The following is a 19,118-nucleotide window of genomic DNA, read 5'->3' on the forward strand; positions in this document are numbered from 1 at the left end:
CACACGATTAGTACTGCAAATCCAGGGGTGCGCCAGGGTGGCACACGCAGCTGTACATGCACAGTCATAATCCACATCTCACATCTGCAGTTAGCAGGGACCCTTACAGTATATGGTCAGTTTTGAAACCAAATACATCTATAATACTTACTTGCTAAGGAAAGTAAGCACTTTTTTTTTTTTTTTTTTAAAAGATGACCGGTAAGGGGATCTTAACCCTTGACTTGGTGTTGTCAGCACCATGCTCAGCCAGTGAGCGAATCGGCCATCCCTATATGGGATCCGAACCCGGGGCCTTGGTGTTATCAGCACCGCACTCTCCCGAGTGAGCCACGGGCCGGCCCGAAAGTAAGCACTTTTTATTAAATCACTTTTAAATATAAAATGCCCACGAACAGTTAATAATCATCTCCTAATTACATGGATTCACAAGAGACTGGATTCCCCAAACCTGGTTCCTGTGCAGCTTGCAAGGGAGCCTTGGTCCACTGTTTGGAGGTCGAGGAAACAGCAGTTCTGGAAAGAGCCCTAGTCCTTGCTGACAGTTCCTTGGAGGTGTCTGCCTGAGGAGAAGGGTAGGAGAGTCTCCATCTCCAACCTGCTCAGTGGTTTCTGCACTCCAGGAGCAGACAGTCGTCTGCCTACTGGTTTTCTGAGATGGCCCCAGGCTGATTTGGCCCTTCCCCGAGATGGCTAACACTAGGTGCCTACACTGGCCTGGACTTGTTGGGTCAGAAAAACCAGAAAAATCTTGCTTCTGTAGGGAAAGTGGGTTACTGAGCAGGGTATGAGAGGTCAGAAGTCATTCAAGCCATTCATGGTCCCTGGGCAGGAAATTACCCAAAACTCAGACTTCAAAACGTATTTGGCCTACAGGTTTTGTGGTAGAATATAATTTCTTTACATCAGAAGGAAAATAGTCAGTCTTGCCAATAGTTCCCCATCAGAAAGAAAGAAGCCCTAGATACACGTCCCACTCACTGGCTGAGGCCACATACCTGATCCAACTTGAGCAGCCCCGTGTCATCTGCACCTGGCTGGCTCAGATCCTGCAGGGAGCGACTAGCTCCGAGCTCTGTCACACTTGTCTCTGAGGATGAAGAAGGGAGCCCATGGGCATAGATGTCCTCCTCATCGCTGGAAGTCAGTGCTTGATCCCGTGAAGGCTGTTCAAGCCATGGCTTGTGGGTGCTGGCCTCCAAGGCAGAGACTAGAGTCAACTGTTCTCCCCAACTCCCCAAGTCACATTCAGAAGCAGACATTTCTTTCTGACCTGTGTTAGCCACAGTATGCCAGGGATTTAAGCTGAAGTGGCCAGGGGCCCCCACGTCAGTTAGGGCATCTTGCTCTTTGCTGGCTTCCCTGGCACTGCCTGTGTCAGCTCTGGTCCCAGGCAGCCACGGCTCAGCTCTTGGGGCCCAGCTGAGGCTGGACGGCACCATGAGTGGGTCCAGGAGGGGGGCTTCAGAAAAAGTGCTTTGGGGGTCATTGGGGTCCATGTCCTCCACCTCATGTGCCTCAGCACAGCTGTCCTGTTCTTGGAAGGGTAACTGTTTGCTATTCGGACCGTCATCCATCAGCCAAGGCTCCTCTTCGAGTCCTGTGACATCACCACCTTCCACATCTTCCCCTAGGAGCAAGGGTAAGTTCAATACTCGGCTGAGTGGCTCCATCTCACACGCGTGGTTACACTGTGGAACTTTAGTGCTAATGTCATTCTCTTCATCCAGTAAGTCAGAGGAAGATTCAGGCACCTCCAGGACACTAAATGTTTCAGGGTCATAATTTTCCTTCAAGACACCATTCACCTCACCACTGAGGCTGCCTTCCTGGTCTGGAGACTTTGTGCTCAGCTGGTCTACACTACTGCCCAGAACACTTGAGGTCACGGACAGCAGCTCTGTGTTCAAGGACTGGGGGCTGTCACCAGGCAACTCGGAGCAGGGAGTGGATTCCAGGGAATTGTGCTGTGCTCAGCTGGTCTACACTACTGCCCAGAACACTTGAGGTCACGGACAGCAGCTCTGTATTCAAGGACTGGGGGCTGTCACCAGGCAACTCGGAGCAGGGAGTGGATTCCAGGGAATTGTGACAGGCATTCCTGCTTCTGCCTTCTAATTTAAAAAAAGAAAATAAAAATAAGGTATGACTCTAAATAAACAGAAACTAATTAAAAAACAAAATTTTGGCTCAAGAAAAAAATATTTTAAATGAAGGATATTTAGTTGATGAAGAATAAACTTCTTAAGTACAAATTATCCCAATGCAGGGATGTTTTATATGGATACAAATATCATCCTTATTTGTATCCATATAAAACTCTGAGGCCTCACTCAAGAAATGCTAACTAAGAAAAACAAAGGAACAAAGTGAAATGTTCAGCTGGATCACAGATTAATTTTTAAATATTATTAAAATGCTTAGGAATCTGGTAACGTTTTCTTTCAATATTGCAGTGATCTTTAGCTAGAGAGGCTTAATAGGCACCAACGAGTAAAAAGTTTAAAAAATTCCATGTTAAATCCCATATTTGGTAGCATATTCAACACTAAATGTGAAATATCCCATCTATATCCCAGTGTAAATCTTCCTATTTCCATGACTTTCCACCCATATTCATAGAATCTCTGGTCTAATAAATGGTATGCATGGATAAACATTTTTATTTAAATATTGAAAAGTTGGGCTGGCCCGTGGCTCACTCGGGAGAGTGTGGTGCTAATAACACCAAGGCCATGGGTTCGGATCCTATATAGGGATGGCTGGTTCGCTTACTGGTTGAGCGTGGTGTTGACAACACCAAGCCAAGGGTTGAGATCCCCTTACTGGTCATCTTTAAAAAAAAAAAAAAATTGAAAAATACAAACCCAGACCCTTTAAGCAGTGTGGTGAGTGTACATCATCACTGAAACCTCACAGAAATGCTTCACATGCGTGTGTGTAGATGGATTCCTGGGTAATGTGTGGAATATGTCACAATAAAACTCGTTCGGGGAATGAACACATTTGCTTCCTGAAGACCTCTGCTGTTCAGTGAGCAGGCAAGTGCTCACTGAGCGAGAGGCAATGTTCCCAGCAAGGGTAGCTATGCAGCGTTCCCAAAGAGTCTGGTAAAATACAGTCAGCCCCCAGTGAGCCGCACAGGTGAGTGTGTCTTGCTACAGATGGTACCTGTTGTCGTTGTCTTCTTCTTCTTCTTCTTCACTTTGATAGGTTTTACAACAAGCTCCTGGTCAAAGTCTTCCGAGCTGATGACACTGAATCTCTGCGAGGAGGACTGGCTGCCCTTGCCTGACTCAGGGACTGGCTGGAGGCCGGGTGGCAGCAGCCCAGAGCCACTGTCGGTGGAGTTGAGTGAACTGCTCCTGCTCCTTGGCTCGCTGGCCACAGAGCTGGCCACGGAACAGCCTCTGAGCCTCGTCTCAGAAACTGTGGCCCCCGGCGGCTTCTCCATGTGCTGCACGTGGACCCGCTCTGAACATCCTGACATCTCCAGACCATCTCTCACTGAGAAGGAAGAGCTTGGTTTTACTGCTGGTTATGTGAGAAAAGTGGCTGTGCACTTATCCAGGTTTGCTAGCCCTAAACACCAGCCATCAAAGAGGGAATTGACACTCCAGCCTGCTAGAGAACTGAACAATTTCACATTCGCAGAAACTCATAAAACTGAAAGAATCACACAAAAGACTCCAAGAAACAGTTTTTTTTCTTCAGGAAGCTCATAATCAAAATCAGTAAAATAATTCACCATAGATGTCTCTTGTAAATTACTCAGTAGTAAGAGAATACCACTAAGTATGTAGCATTTCTCACTTCAATTTACAAATTTTGTAAAGGAGAGATGCCTAGGTCTAAAAAAAGTGTTTAGTTATACTTCATACTTAGACTATGCCTTGAATATACTTTAATATTACTCGAAGGGCATTTGAAAAATATATGGGTACCTGTAATTAACTTCCTTGAAATTCAAGAAGGAAAGGTAATTTTCCACTAGAACAAACACAAGACAGAGAAGTACATTAACAACGTCAGGGTCAACGCAAATAGAGAGCAAGGTGAGGATCAGGCAGTGGAATGGGAGTCCCTGCACTGCATCTCTGTGACTACGAGCCGGCGTGTTTCCCATCACAGTGGACTCATCCCTCTCTCCACACAACACCACAACATCACAGGGCCAGAACAGTTCCCTCAACACAAGATTGCAGCCCCTCTGATCCATTCAGCCATCCTCTTGATGTCGAGTGTGTTCCAGATGATGTTCCAGGTGTTGGGACGGGCAGTTGATAGGACACAGGAATTCATGCCCTGGTGGCACTACATTTGCCTGGGAGTCATTCATTAGGGGCAGACTGTAGACTATGGAGTGAGCGTTGGAGAAAGGCAAGGAAGGCCTCCACTCTGAAGTGACGTGTTACACAAATTTATGGCAGACCTTAGTCTAGCATTGTGCTGCCCAATATGGCAGCCACTAGACACACGTGGACAGTGACCATCCACCAAACTGTGCAGACACAGAGCTTTTCATCAGCTCTACTGGACAGCAGTGGCCTACAGCTTAGCCTCATGGCTCCAAGTTACTACTCTTTCTGAAAGCCACCCTGTCCCCTGATTACTCTGTTTCAGGAGTCCCCAGCTTATAAGCTCAAGAGTCAGAGCTTAGTCACTTCTTATAAAAATTACGATTTTGGAATATTCATCCCTGCTTGGCCTCTATGACTTAAAAGGGAAAGTAACAGTGATAAGGGGGAGGATGAGGAAGGGACCTGCACAGTGGTTGTGGTCGCCATCAGGAATAAGTGTGCGGGTGTGCCCCAAATATGTAAAGTCCCACAGATGTGTGCACAAGAATGCATATTAAGATTCTTTGTTCGTTAAAATTTGGGCTTGTACAAAGTACAAAAAAAAGGGCAAAAGCACAGAGAAAAATCAATCCTATAAAGAAGATATGTCCCAGATAACAGATTTAAATATTCTAAACCTTATGCAAATTTCTGTCTTTTGGAGCATTAATCCCACATAATGTCTCGCACAGAGAGTATCAGCGATCCGTGAAGTGGTTTCCGATTTCTCCTTCCTACTCACCCAACCTCCCCCTCTTCCATACCCATGAAAACAACTCTACCAAACATGAGCCTCTGTCTGATGTCAACCTTAAAGTAGGTAACTTTCAAGAAAAGTATCATATACATTATTTTAAGAATCGTAGGAAATCTTTCAAATATTTCCTTATGTAAGTAAAGCTACAATAATTTAATTAGCAGAATGGTAAATTTTATAAAGCTGCAATTACATACTACAGAGTGCAATACTTCCCATCATACACACAATACATTTCATAATGAATACACACCTGTTGATGCTAGTCCTTCAGGCTGGCTGGAAATTCTTATAATGTTCCTATCTCCCTTTAAGAAAAATATTTCATTTTCTGTGCAGGAAACAGATACGATATCACCAGATCCTTCCAAACCAGCAATTGTGGCCTGTCAAAAAAACAAAAACAAAAACAAAAAACCCCACAAAACCAGGCAATAGTAATAGTTCAAAGCAAAAAAACCATGTGTAAGAATCCAAGTAAATCAAATAAAAATAGCACTTTGTTATGACAACTTTCCGAAAATTCTTAGAGTAACCCATTCCAAAGTTAGCAGCCATCTGCAGATTTGCATCCTGGAGTCATGCACCTCAGCAGTAAATGGACATGGCTGAGACAGCAGAGCCTTGCTCCCCACTCCCTATGAAATGGAGCTCGTCCTCCTTGGCAGGGCAGGGGCCTCTGCTATCTGTGGCCAGCCTGTCACCCCAGCCCTTGTCCACACTTCAGGTGCACTGAACATGCCAGTCCCAACTCCAGCCCTGTTCCTCCATGGCTCATGCATCTGCCATGTGCTTCTCTCTCTGCTCAAATTCCTTTCCTGTCCCTGTCCACTGGGGAGTTCCAACTCGATACAGGTGGGTGCCAACATCTCAAGAAGTATTCCCTGACAAACTTGGCTTCCACAGCAGTGGCTGGGACTCCCCAGTTGCTCACAGCACTTTATACAACCTCCCCTCGGCACGTCACTCCTGGGCTGGAATAATGTGCAGACACGTCTACATCCCCCTACAGTATGTACTCCTGTGGGAGAGAGTAGTGTGCACTGCTACTCATAGCTTTTGAATGAACAAATAAGAGAGGGATAATTCCTCGAGCACCATCTGAAAGCAGATGGCAACAAAACACAGGACACATCCTGAGCCCACGCTGACTTAGAAAAAGTTCTTGCTTTTAGTCAATAATGTAAATAAGAGACTAGTTCATTGTAGAAGATAAATCAAATAGCCCTGATAAACAGCTAGAAACATTACATAAGTTTCTGAAAGCTGCCAATCACACTGCCATGGGAGGCTCAGACTCTGATGGTGGTCAGCATCGTCTGATCATGGACAATCCCTCTGTCTCCATTTCTCTGCCTATAAAATGAAGTTAATTATACCTATTGGGTAAAGCATTGGGTAAGCACTCAGATGAAAAGAACTAATGTACAATTATAAACTATCTTGACGCCACTAATTAATAAGCACATATAAGTTCAAAAGGTACCCAGGGAAAGAAAAAAAGTTAAGTTCTCTATAACTGGAGAAAGAGTACAAACAAGTTTTTCAAAATATTCCTTATAAAAGAATCAAACTCAGTGCTTAAAAGGCACCTTGGTGATCCCCCAATCCAACACTACCCCACCCCCATGCCACATTTTATAGATAAGGAAACCAAGCTCAGGCAGATTAGAGACTCCTAGTTAAAGGCAGAACCAGGCTAGAAGATTCTAGTCTGGTTCTGCCTTCTTGGGTCAGTTTTCTTTCCACCAAACCAGTTTTACCAGACATGCCTGGTGGCAATAATTAAGAAGGCTTCAGTGAATACCAGATGAATTTCATTTTCTGCTGAGACACACCAAATCAGAAACCACTTTCTATAGTGAGGCCCTGCTCATAAAAGGAAAGCGTGCCTGTCAGAGATCTGCAGGATTCAAATCGGAGGGACATGAGCAGGATGGGGCCTAGAGTGGGGAGGGGGAGGTGGGGAGATTAATGGTAATCTGTTATCATCCTGATTTAAGCAGAAAGTGTTTCCTACCATGATTTAATAATGCTGGAAAATTGCCCAAGATAAATTATTAAGTATAGAGAAATGAAAAAAACACAAATGGCAAAATAATATGGCTCCACTGGGTAAGGGTAAAAGGACGGGGTAGAAAGCAAGCTGGAAGAAGAGGCCCGTCCCAGGTCAGCATCGTCCTGGGAAGGCCTCAGGAGCTATTATTTTCTTATTGTTTCTGTCATGTTTGAGTTTTTATTGAATGTACTCAGAAAATGGTAGTCAGAAAAATAGGACCCAAATAGATTGGGAGGGGATAGGACTGTCAATATCAAAACCAAATTACTCTTTTAAATCAACAAAAATTACCAAACCCTCATTTTCTTTCCTTTACTGGCTCAAAGGAAAAGGAAAAGTGTTAGAATCAATACTGCTCCTTTTTTTTTTTTCCTTTTTGTCTTTTTTTGTGACCGGTAACGGGATCGCAACCCTCAGCGTCGCGCCCGTACTGGGACCGGTAACGGGATTGCAACCCTCAGCGTTGCGCCCGTACCAGGACTGGTAACGGGATTGCAACCCTCAGCGTCACGCCCGTACCGGGACCGGCAACGGGATCGCAACCCTCGGTGTCGCGCCCACACCGCGCTCAACCAGTGAGCTGACCGGTCTCTATATGGGATCCGAACCCTTGGCGGGAGCGCCGCCGCACTCCCAAGCGCTGCACTCCACCGAGTGCGTCACCGGGCTGGCCCAATACTGCTCCTTTTATCATTATGAGTGTCCTGAAGCAGAACAGTGCACAGATAAACGATCTCTTGCCTTTGGATGCCAGAGATGTGGGGTGTCCTCTTGGCTCACCTGGTTGACGGTGTCCAGAAGATAGATACTGTATTCATTCCAACTCAACACCCAGCCTTCTTGAAAGAAGCAGGAAACCAGCCCCAGGTGTTTCTCAGGTAAGCTGTAATTTCCCCTGTCGGAGGGTTCCAGACGTGGGTACAGTTCAAAAGGCTTGATTCCTCCAGCAAAAACGTCTTTTAAGATAAACGTGGCTTGAACGGTCCCATGGACGTCAGCCTTCCACAGCCGGAGCCCAGGCCGTGATGCGTACAAGGTTAGATCGCTTTGCTTACAGAGTCCTGGTATAAAACAAGCACCAAATTTCCCAGTACTAAAATTAGAAGAGAAAAAGAAAGAAAGAAAGAAAAACCAGGCGTGGACTCATTTAAAGTGATAAAATTGTCAACTCTGATATTAACTATAACAAGAATATTGGGGCTAAGCCTAAATAATTGATTTTCCCCCTTTTCTACTGTTAGTCTTTTTTGGTAATTAGTCCACACTGCCATCCCTGTACCCACAGAGGCCCCACCATACCCTCACAGTGTGTGCCCACTGAGCACACACCCTGGTTTCACAGGGACCATCCACTGAGTGCCCACAGCGGCTTGCGCTGCGCCTGGCACTCAATCTCTACTCTCCTGTTTGGTTCCCACAACAACCCCATGAGGCAAATATTACAACTCCCATTTTATAGAGGAGGAAACTGAGGCAGAAGGCAACACATCCAGGTCTGCCCATCCCTGCCCTGCTCTGAGATTCTGCTCCTCCTGACGTCTGACTGCCATGCTCTCACCCCAGCAACCCGAATGAATGGGCTTTCCGTCTGGAATCACAACAACCCGCTGACGTTGTTGCCCTCTCAGAATTTCTCTACCAAATTCCCTTTTGCTCCCCAGGCCTGATATTTTTTTCTTTTTTAAGCTATAAAATATCTGGCATAAACAAAAGAATCTATGTAATATATATAAGTTATGAGGCTAAATAATGAAATGTACAGCTGGGAACCCATCCCCCAACCTAGGAAATAAATCACTAGCCACATCACTGATGCTCTCTCGTGCTCCTAACATTTCCTGCCCACTCCTGCCTCAGATGTGACCACCGGCCTGAATTCTGTGTGTATCATTCTCTTGCTTTTATTGACAGTTTAATCACATATCTATGTATCCCTAAACAATACATAATTTAGTATTGTTTGTCTTTCATTTTTATAAAAAAATAGTACAGTGCTATTTGTATACTTCTGCAACTTGCTTTTTTTCACTTCACATTATTTTTCACTTAACATTATGTTTCTAGGACTTATCCTTGTTGACCACAGAAGCCATAAGTGCCTGTCTGTTGTCACTGCTATATAGTTCTCCATGCCTTGTTTACTCTTGCCCTTGTTGATGGATATTTGAATCATTACTATTTTTCTTTTCTACTATTCTGAATAATAGTGCTATGAACATTTTTGCACATACCTCCTAGTCCACAAGTATAAGAGTCTGTCAAGCATACTTCAGGAGTGGAATTGTTAAATGGTTGAGTAACTGTTGGGCTGTTGAGAGCTTATTCAAGTTTTGAAGACAACTTCAAACTTTTTAAAATGTGATTATATCAATCTACACTCCCATCAGTAATCTGAGTTGTCATCGTTCCATATCTTTGCCAACTCTCAGACTCCTACCAGAGTTCAAATTTAAGAGTTTCAGTTCAATCCTAAGCCTTACTGATTCCTTCTACAAAATACTTCTCAGATTTTGAACAGGAGAAAGAGTACTGGCTTTAGAGCCAGACATGGGTTGACTGTCCAGCCCTGATGGTTAACAGCTATGTGGTGTGTAGTTATTTAACCTTTCTGGATTTCAGTTTCCTAATCTGTAAACCAGGCATAATAACTGCCATCTCAAAGGCTGAAGTGAGAGCTGAATGAGATAATCTATGTAAAGCACCAAAAAGCAATGCTGTGACATTTAAGTCCCCACAAATGCTCAACCACTCTTCACGAGGCTGCAGGCAGCTTGCAGCAGGAGCCGCCTCAGCTCCACCTGCTTCACCGTGGCACGCCTGGGGCATTGGCGCCTGCTTCTGCTGACTCTCCCTGTACACGTTGTGATGAGGCTGTCCCTAGGGCCCATCCCACACAGTCACACAGATAGTTATTTGGGGAATTCTCCACACATCACCATCTCATCTGGTCCCTTTGGCACCTCAGTAACTAAATCCCTCTGGATAAAGTCCAACGAGGGGATCACATAACAAGTTCAGCTATGAAACAAAGATCGTTTGACTAACCAAGAATGTTTTGACACCGTAGGTCTTTCACGGACAACTATAATCAGCATCATGTTGGATTACTGCTTTTGGTTGTTTGTTCTGGAGAGGTCCTCTAAACAGAAGGAAGGACCCAAAGGAATTCTAGCAAAGCAGCCCATAACCTCTCTCTCTCCTGTCAAATCTATTTCTATTTGGCAATCCAATTTTTAAATCTGTTTTCCTTCTACTTATAGGACCTCTTACAAATCTCTTGTCACTTCTGTTTGGATCTGTTCCCCTCACATAACTTAAGCACTCAGTTTAACTAACATTACTCACTAGAGTTCCTACATCCTGTAAGACAGTGTGTTTGGTGCTGTGGGTGACATAAAAGGTAAAGAAGATGAGGTCTTCACCCTGCCTTATAACCCGGTGTGGCAGACATGTGCCTGGACAATTACAACAGCATCTGGGAAGTGCTGTGTCTGAGGCTCAAAGAGCTGTTCGAGGAGCACAGAGCGAGGGGATACATCTGACGAGGCAAAGAAGGTGGCGAGCCCTTGAATACTGAGTGGACTGCTGCCAGGTAGAGAAAAGGGGGTGGACATTCTGGGGAAAGGAGCTATGAAAGGCAGGGGTCCTGGGGAGTGGGGCTCTAAGAACTGCTAAAAGATCTGATGAGTTGGTCGGTAGAAGGCAGTTGATAGAGTTTGGGTGTGTGGTCTCCCCAAAGCTCACGTCGAAATCTGATCCCCAATGAGGCAGTATCAGGAGCTGTTTGGGTCATAGGGGGTAGATCCATCATGAATAGATTAATATCCTTCTTGGGGGTGGGGGTAGTGAGTTCTCACTCTCTTACTTCCCAAGAAAGCTGCTTGTTTAAAGGACCCCAGCTGGCATATCTCTCTCTCTCTCACTTCCTCTCACGATGCGATCTTGTACCCCCTGGCTGCCTGCTGCTTTCCACCATAAGTAGATGCAGCCTGAGGCCCGCACCTGATGTGGCTGTCCCAGAACTGTGAGCCTAACAAACCTCTTTTCTTTATAAATTACCCAGTTTCTAGTATTCTATTATAGCAACATGAAAACAGACTAATACGGCAGTTAAGTTGGGAAACACCAGCTAGAGGCAGGTGCAAATTGCAATAAATCCCCGACGCAGGCACGTCCACTTGCTGTGTGATTCTGTAGCACTTGCTCATGTCATTCTCAGTTTGACACTAAAACTTCAACTTTTAAGGTCTAATCATTGCAGGATTCTAAAATCATAAAAAAAATGAACACAGTTTCTTAATTTTGACAGAGATAATTCCCAGAAAAAAATCACTGATGACTTTAAAAGAATACTTTAATTCCCTTTAAGAGCCACATTAATATGAAGGGAGTGTTTTCCAACTGTAACTATAAAGTAGTGTTTTCTAATCTTATACATAATTTATGGTGCCATAGGCTTGAAGTGCTAAGGGCTGACAGAACCCAAAATGGGAGGATGAAAGTCTAAGATGGGTCAAGGAATGAGTTAAAGAAGGCTTGACAACAATCTCAATAGCCAAATGCCCAAAGGCCATCAAAATGGGTGTGACCATGACACTGCTCCAGAACTTGGTGCAGGCTCCACACCTGTAATGCTGCCTGCAGTTAACAAAAGTGCTACGGCCCTTTAACTTCCCTGAGGGCTAGACTTGCAGGAGATACAGTAAGAGGTACAGGGAGGGCTCTGACACATAAAATAAAGCAACATAAATACAGAGAACACAGATGGTGGCTATGTAACACATAGTTGGGGAGGCTGGGGTCTGTGAGGTTTTCTGGAAGTAACATCCACACTGTCCAGTCCAAGGAAGCTCACAGACTTGAGAAGAGGACTACACACCTCCCACCTGTGCATCCTCCAGCCTGCCCTGCCTGCCCTGCCTGCCTCTGGAAAAAGAGCCCCGGTCCACTCTCTAGCAGGGCTCCACTGAGGCCGTGACCTGCACTCTGTCCTCATGGCCACTTTGTCCTCCCTGCTGGCCTGCCGTGTCAACACCCCCATATGCTGCCAAAGTCCATCTTTAAAAACTCTCACCAGGCACACACTCCCCTCTGAGCACCACCCATTCCTGTGTTCCCTTTTATAAAAAAATTCCTCCAAAAAGATGTCAGTACTCACTGTCCACTCCTTTTCTTTCTGCCCCTCCAGTCCCTCGGCCCTGCTCCACATGAGGGAGGTCACATGCAGCCTCCATGTTACCAAATCCCGAGGCCTGTCTCGGCCTGTCCTGTGGGTGCTGCTTCCTCCACGTGGCCTCCGACGCCTCACTCCCCGACACCCGACTCCTCCCCACTTCTCTAGCTGTACTCACTTCTGGGTGTGCTCATCTGCCCTGAGCTTTAACTCCTGCTGTACGGTACGCCTAACAGCTAAGGGCTCCCAACACATGGCCCCCTGGGAGGTGTACTCCAGCTCCCCACTGGGAGGCAGAGGACGCTGCATGTGCACAACAGACTGCTTTATCTCCTCCTCCCCAGGCCTCTCCATGTCAATGAAGGGCATCTACACTTACCCAACTGCCCAGCCACCAATCTAGGGACCATTGCTGACTAATCTCTTTCTCTCACACCCCAGAGCCAGCCCCAGCCCTCACCTGGACCACTCAGAGCCCCTGCTGACCTCCCTGCACCCCCACTCTTGTTCCCTCTAGTCTATTTCCAAACAGCAGCCAGAGTGACTTCCCCTGGCTGAAGCCCTCTGGTGACTATCCACAGCACTGGAATAAGGCAGCCCCCTGGGCAGGGCCTACAGCCGGAGGGTGGGGTCCTCCCCAGGCTCCAGCTCTGCTCCACACACCAGGCCTTGCTGCTACTCCTCCTCTAGGGCTTCTCTCCCAGCTCTTCCCGTCTTCCTTCAGGAATCGGCTCAGATCCCCATCTCAGAGGAGCCTTCCCTGCCCTCCTATCTAAAAAGACGCCATGCCCCTCGCTCCCTCCTCTAGCTGCACACCCTGGTGTATAACCACCCAACACTCTGCATTTGCTTGATGTCCGTCTCCCCATAGGAACACGAGCTCCTGAGATCAGAGACCTTCCTGTCTTGTTCACAGCTGTCTCCCCAGGTGAAGAGTATCTGGCACAGAGCAGACTCAGGAAGGAGTTTCCAGTGCTGGGTGAATGAACACTCCCTAGGTGAACTCACCCAATGTCACCTGTATCTGATGACCTAATTTTCATCTATGGCTGAGACCTCTTCCCTGGGCTCCAGGCCTGGACACGTAACCCCTATTGCTACTCCCCCCTGGCTACCCTACCAGGCATCTCAAACTCAGTATGTCCAAAATAGAACTCCTGAGGTCTTGACCTCAAACCTAGCCTTCCCCCAGTCTTCCCATCTTAGTAAATGGCTTCCCCGCCTATCTAGCTGCGTTAGCCAAGAGCACAGAAATCTTTATTCTTTTTTTCCCTCTCCCAGTTTATCCACTCCATCACCCTGCCCTGCCCTTTCTCTCTCCACACTGCATCTCCCTCCATCTACCCCTCCTCCTGGTAACAACCACCCCAGTGCAGCCTCCTTCCCTGCCCCCTGGACTCCTACAGTACCCTCCCCGCTGTTCTCCTCTGTCCATCTCCACTGAATTCTCCACACAGAGCTAGGGTGAGCTCTGAAATGTAGCTCAGACTTATTCTCCTGCCTAAAGCCCTTCGATGACTTTCCATGATGCCAGAATAAAAAGGGTGATGGCACCCCTTCCCAAGCCGGCTCACACCTTCCTTTCCAGCCTCTTTCTATGCCCGTGCCCCAACCCACCTCTCCACAGCCACCCCGGCCCCTTCTGGCTTCTCGAACATCCAAGCCCTGGCCCAAGTGGGGGTCCTGGCATTTGCTGTTCCCTGAGCCTGGAATGAATGTTCTCCCAGGAGCTCTTCCCAGGCTTTTGGCTTCAGCTCAAATATCATCGCCCATGGAGGCCTTTCCTGACTACTTTCTAGAAGAAGCACCCCGCCCCCATGCCTATTGATTCTCTAGTGCTTCACCCTGACTGCTCCCTTACAGCACCGACTGTGGCCTGTGCACATCTTGCTGATGGGCTGCCTCTCCCATTATGCTGCGGGCAGAGGCCTGTCTCCGTGGCTGTCCTCTTACTCACTGCTGCACTCCGCATGCACTGCAGCTTGCTGAATGATGGAGTTCGGATGTGTTGTCCCCTCCAAAACTCATATGGAAATTTGATCCTGAATGTGTAAGTGTTGGAAACTGATTGAGTCGTGGGAGTGGATCCCTCATGAATGGATTAATGCTCTCCCTGGGGAAGGGTAGAGTAATGAGTGAGTTCTCCCTCTGTTAGTTCCTGCGAGAGCTGGTTATTTAAAAGGACCTTGGCACCTCCTCTCTCTCTCTCTCTCTCTCTCTCTCTCTCTCTCTCGCTTCCTCTCGCCATGTGATCTGCTTGTACTCGCTGGCTGCCTGCCACTTTCCGCTGTGAGTAGAAGCAGCCTGAGGCCCATGCCGGCTGTAAATTACCCAGTCTCAGATAGTTCTGTTACAGCGACACAAAACGGACTTATACACTGAATGACACACTGCTTCCAGTGATAGGCGGGCAGGTGCCCTTTCATGACTACCATCTAAAATAGTACCCAATAGAAAGACAAGCCTTCCATTTATTCTGGATTAACCCTTACTTCTGTAAGGCTCAATAAAATATCCCTCCCTCTGAGAAAGGGGACACATTTGTTTGTTTCCACATCCCAGACAGTGGCTGGCACAGAGTGCAGCTCTTTTAATCAATGTTGGCAAGACTTCACTCAGTCACACCAGGAGAGGTTCAGAGAAATTACTCAGGTCTCCATACAAGAGGTTAGACGGCCAGGTTTTAAGAGAGACTGTTGGGTATATGATCCATGAAACATAACCAATTTTTAAATCTCTCTTCACACTCTGCCTTCCTTCCAAAAAGACACAATGCAGTAGGACATCAACAGATGAGCCAGGACAAAAACACCAGGCAGAAAGAATAAAGTACTGGCAGAGGGAAAGTCAGAATCAAGTTCTGCAGAACCACTAATCCCAAACTACAAACTCCAGAGTTTTGCAGGGGCCAAAAGGGAGACTACTGCTATAAAAAGGCCAGATTGTCAATGAAATTAAGAGGGTACTCAGCATGGGAAATCAAAGCCAAAGGGGAGGTATGAGAATGTCTATTAACAGCAGAAGGGCTGCCATGCAGAAAAGAGAATGAACTGCTGTGCTGCTGCAAAGCCCAGGACACTGAATAATGGATGATGAATAGGACCATAGAGGCAGCTCCACTGTCTGACCTCACCAGCCCTCCTCCGACAGCCTGTCACCAATGGCACTACCAGCCTCAGCCAGCCCTCAGCAACACCTGCCAATCTCACTGAGCTTCCGAGTCAGGCTGCTCTGCGTTCTCCACAGAGCTTGCCCCGAGCCCTCTCCACATTCCCCGGCCCATCTGCCCCTGCTCCTGACTCTCTGCGGGAACAGTGACCCTTCACTTGGAGACACAGATGGGAACTCCTCCAACTCCCACCAGCCAATCTGCAACCTGCCTGCACTGATGCCGTATTCTGCTTTCTCCCTTCCCCCACCTTGTTACTTTGTCCCCCTCCTGCTCGGGATCAGGAGGGGCCAACTCCATCACTCTACCTACCCCTTCCTCACCCGATCCCCATGAGTATTCCAGGCTGGGGTAGGGACTAAGAATTGTAGGTCATCAACGTGTTGTGACTGCCTTTTCCCACATGGCTGGCTGGCCAGGTAGACTTGGCCTAGCCTTCTCTTTCCTGTCCTTCCTCCACATAGCAGGTCAAAGGAGGGAGAATCTCTTAACCTGGAACACTCCCCTTCCCTGGCTAATCCCACTCATCGTGCTGGCCCACACTTTCAGGAAGTCTTCCCTGACCCCTAGGCTGGTTAGAAACCTCTTTAAACTCATACAGCACACTGTATGGTACCCCACAGCAGTATACACAATTGTTAACAAGGGCTCTGTCTGCATTTAAGTTTCCACGGTGGAGGGCTCCCACCTGCCTTGGTCACCATGTCATCCTGAGCCACGAAGAAGGTTAGGGGTTAGAGTTAGGGTTAGGCACAAGAAGCCAAGTGCACAGAGGTGCTTGATAAACACTTGCTGAATAAGGAGTGAGCTCCACATCCCTGACCCCTCCCCAAGGCTGTGTGGAGGGGATGCCTGCACAAGGAGTGGACACAGACCATGGCACCCTACAAGGCACAGTGGCCACACCTGCAGGTTCCTGCAGCTCCTCAACAACAGGGACTCACTCTTCTTGTCTGACTCCGGGAGGAGGTATTCCCGGCTAGGGCCGCTGTGGGCTTGCATCTGGTAAACAGGAAACCTAGGGAAACTTAAAGCACCTTCTATAACAAGGCCCCACAGAAAGACCAAACTGGAATACTTGTGAAGCTTACCTTTTTCTTGGTTGTGTCCCAATTTGCTTGACAGACTTTTCTTCAGTGTAAAAAAGCAGACTTCTTTGCAATGTAGAGACGAGCAGCACTTTCTGGCTATAATCCAGCTGCACAATTGAAGACGGCTCTTCTAACACCAAGTGGGAGTTACAGACCCCCTGTTACAGAAAGCCCAGTTAAACCTAATGTCAATGCTGAGTGAAAGTAACCTGACTTCTCTTATAACTAGTAAGCATCATTTCTGCTAGCTGTATTTAAGTCAATTTACACCTTTTTTTTTTTTCCTTTTTGTCTTTTTTCGTGACCGGTAACGGGATCACAACCCTTGGTGTCGCGCCTGCACCGTGCTCAACCAGTGAGCGGACCGGTCTCTATATGGGATCCGAACACTTGGCGGGAGCGCCGCACTCTACCAGTGCGCCAATGGGCTGGCCCTCAATTTACACCTTTTAATGTATGCTTGAGTCTCTTCAGATACTTGGCGGGAGCGCCGCACTCTACCGAGTGCGCCAATGGGCTGGCCCTCAATTTACACCTTTTAATGTATGCTTGAGTCTCTTCAGATTCACTGTTAACCCAATGCAATGAAATTATTTATAAAAGTCATTACTAATAAGAAAATAGTCAATGTTAACACCTGTTACGTTCTACATCAATTTTGACAAGAAACATTTAACAATCTGTACAATTTCTTTTAAAATGTTCTCAGTAGATAGTTCAAAGAAGAATCCATAAAGACCTAAATAGAAATATGTCACACTGTGCGTATTATTTATTCTACTTTAAAACACAACAGAATGGGACTTTCTGTAAAATTATTGTGACAATGATCAGCTCTATAAGTTCATATGACACTCTCCTACAAAGAATTCAAAGCAATTTTGAGGATATCATATCCTTGCCTACTGAAAGGGTCATAGAAAAGAGAGGTTAGAAGAAAATTAAGGTGGTATTAAATACATAAGATGGAATTAACATAAAATGGTATTATATATACGTATACATATAAACCCTAAGTAAAATTCTGGAAGGCATTTTACCACGAACGCAAGTTATATATATTTCTTTCTTTTTTTTTTTTTTTTAAAAGATGACCGGTAAGGGGATCTTAACCCTTGACTTGGTGTTGTCAGCACCATGCTCAGCCAGTGAGCAAACCGGCCATCCCTATATAGGATCCGAACCCGGGGCCTTGGTGTTATCAGCACCGCACTCTCCCGAGTGAGCCACGGGCCGGCCCAAGTTATATATATTTCATGGTGTCAAAAATTTGCTTCTATAATTATAATCACTCTTCTCCTGTAGCAGTTTCATCAACTGTTTAAGAAATATCGCTGCAGATATGGAGACAATCTAAGTGTCCATCAATGAATAAATAGATTTTTAAAATGTGGTATATATACAAAATGGAATACTATCCTGCCTTAATAAAACAGGAAATTCTGTCATTTGCAACAACATGGATGAACCTAGAGGACATTATGTTAAGTGAAATAAGCCAGGCACAGATCACATATACCATATGATCTAATGTGGAATCTAAAAAAGTTGAATTCATAGGAAGTAGAGAGTAGAATGATGGGTACCAGAGGCTGAAGGAGGGGGTGGACAGGGAAAGGGAAGACGTTGGTCAATGAGTACAAAGTTACAGTTAGGAGAAATAAGTTCTGATGTTCTACGTTGCACAGCAAGGTGACTATAATATTACATATACTTCAAAATAGCTAAGAGAATTGTAAATGTTCTTACTATAAAGAAATGATAAGTATTTGAGGTAATGGATATTAGTTACTCTAACTTGATCATTCCACAATGTACACATGTATTGAAATATTACTTTGTACTCTATAAATACATATAATTATTATTTGTCTATTAAAAAAATAAAACCAAAAAAAATTGCCATAACATCATAGACCTTTTTGGAGGAAAAAAGGGACAGTGATCAGATTTATTGGTAAAATTTATATACAAAAAAATTTATATACAGTAAAATTCACCTTTTTTAGGTATACAATTCCATGAATTCTGACAAATTAGTGTCAAAATTTGTAACCACCACCACAATCAAGATGGAGAAACTCCCACTATACCAAAAGATAAAGGACTATAAAGGCATATTCTCTTCATGCCCCCCCCCATTTGAAACTATTTAGAATGGTAGCTTTTCAGTTTTTCTCTTAGCTTATGATGAGATTAAATTTATTATACTGTATTTTGCAAAAACACATCTCCTCCCATATCTTTTTGGCAAATCTCATGAAATACTTGAGTCTCTTAAAACGACCAAAGCGCTTATGAACTATTTTTTTTTGAGTGTGGTTTTCTTTCCACCTACTGAGTGGTGGTGCGTGAGTAGCCTTCCCTCCATCTCCTCACAAACCTGCCCGCAGCATCACAGGAGTGGAAGAGAGACAACTGTGGTCGTACGAGTACACTGAACCCTTGATAACCTTTTTTTTTTTTCCCTCCTTTTTTTTTGTCTTTTTTCGTGTCCGGCAATGGATCGCAACCCTCAGTGTCGCGCCC

The 19,118-nt window shown here is 45.8% G+C and overlaps 1 protein-coding gene across 1 annotated transcript in view; it reads right to left on the reverse strand.

Annotated features, from left to right (window-relative positions):
- TECPR2 (tectonin beta-propeller repeat containing 2) overlaps window positions 1–19,118 on the reverse strand; it is a 114,230-nt gene that overhangs the window by 53,907 nt on the left and 41,205 nt on the right. The window contains exons 4-9 of the mRNA XM_008580871.1: window positions 16,590–16,747; window positions 7,937–8,249; window positions 5,351–5,483; window positions 3,172–3,507; window positions 2,052–2,114; window positions 999–1,927 (exon numbers count right to left, since the gene is read on the reverse strand). Of these exons, the coding sequence (XP_008579093.1) occupies window positions 999–1,927; window positions 2,052–2,114; window positions 3,172–3,507; window positions 5,351–5,483; window positions 7,937–8,249; window positions 16,590–16,747 (1,932 nt within the window). The remainder of the gene's footprint in view (window positions 1–998; window positions 1,928–2,051; window positions 2,115–3,171; window positions 3,508–5,350; window positions 5,484–7,936; window positions 8,250–16,589; window positions 16,748–19,118) is intronic.

This window comes from Galeopterus variegatus, unplaced genomic scaffold, assembly GCF_000696425.1.
Source record: "Galeopterus variegatus unplaced genomic scaffold, G_variegatus-3.0.2 Scaffold2183, whole genome shotgun sequence".
Taxonomy (NCBI): Eukaryota; Metazoa; Chordata; class Mammalia; order Dermoptera; family Cynocephalidae; genus Galeopterus; species Galeopterus variegatus.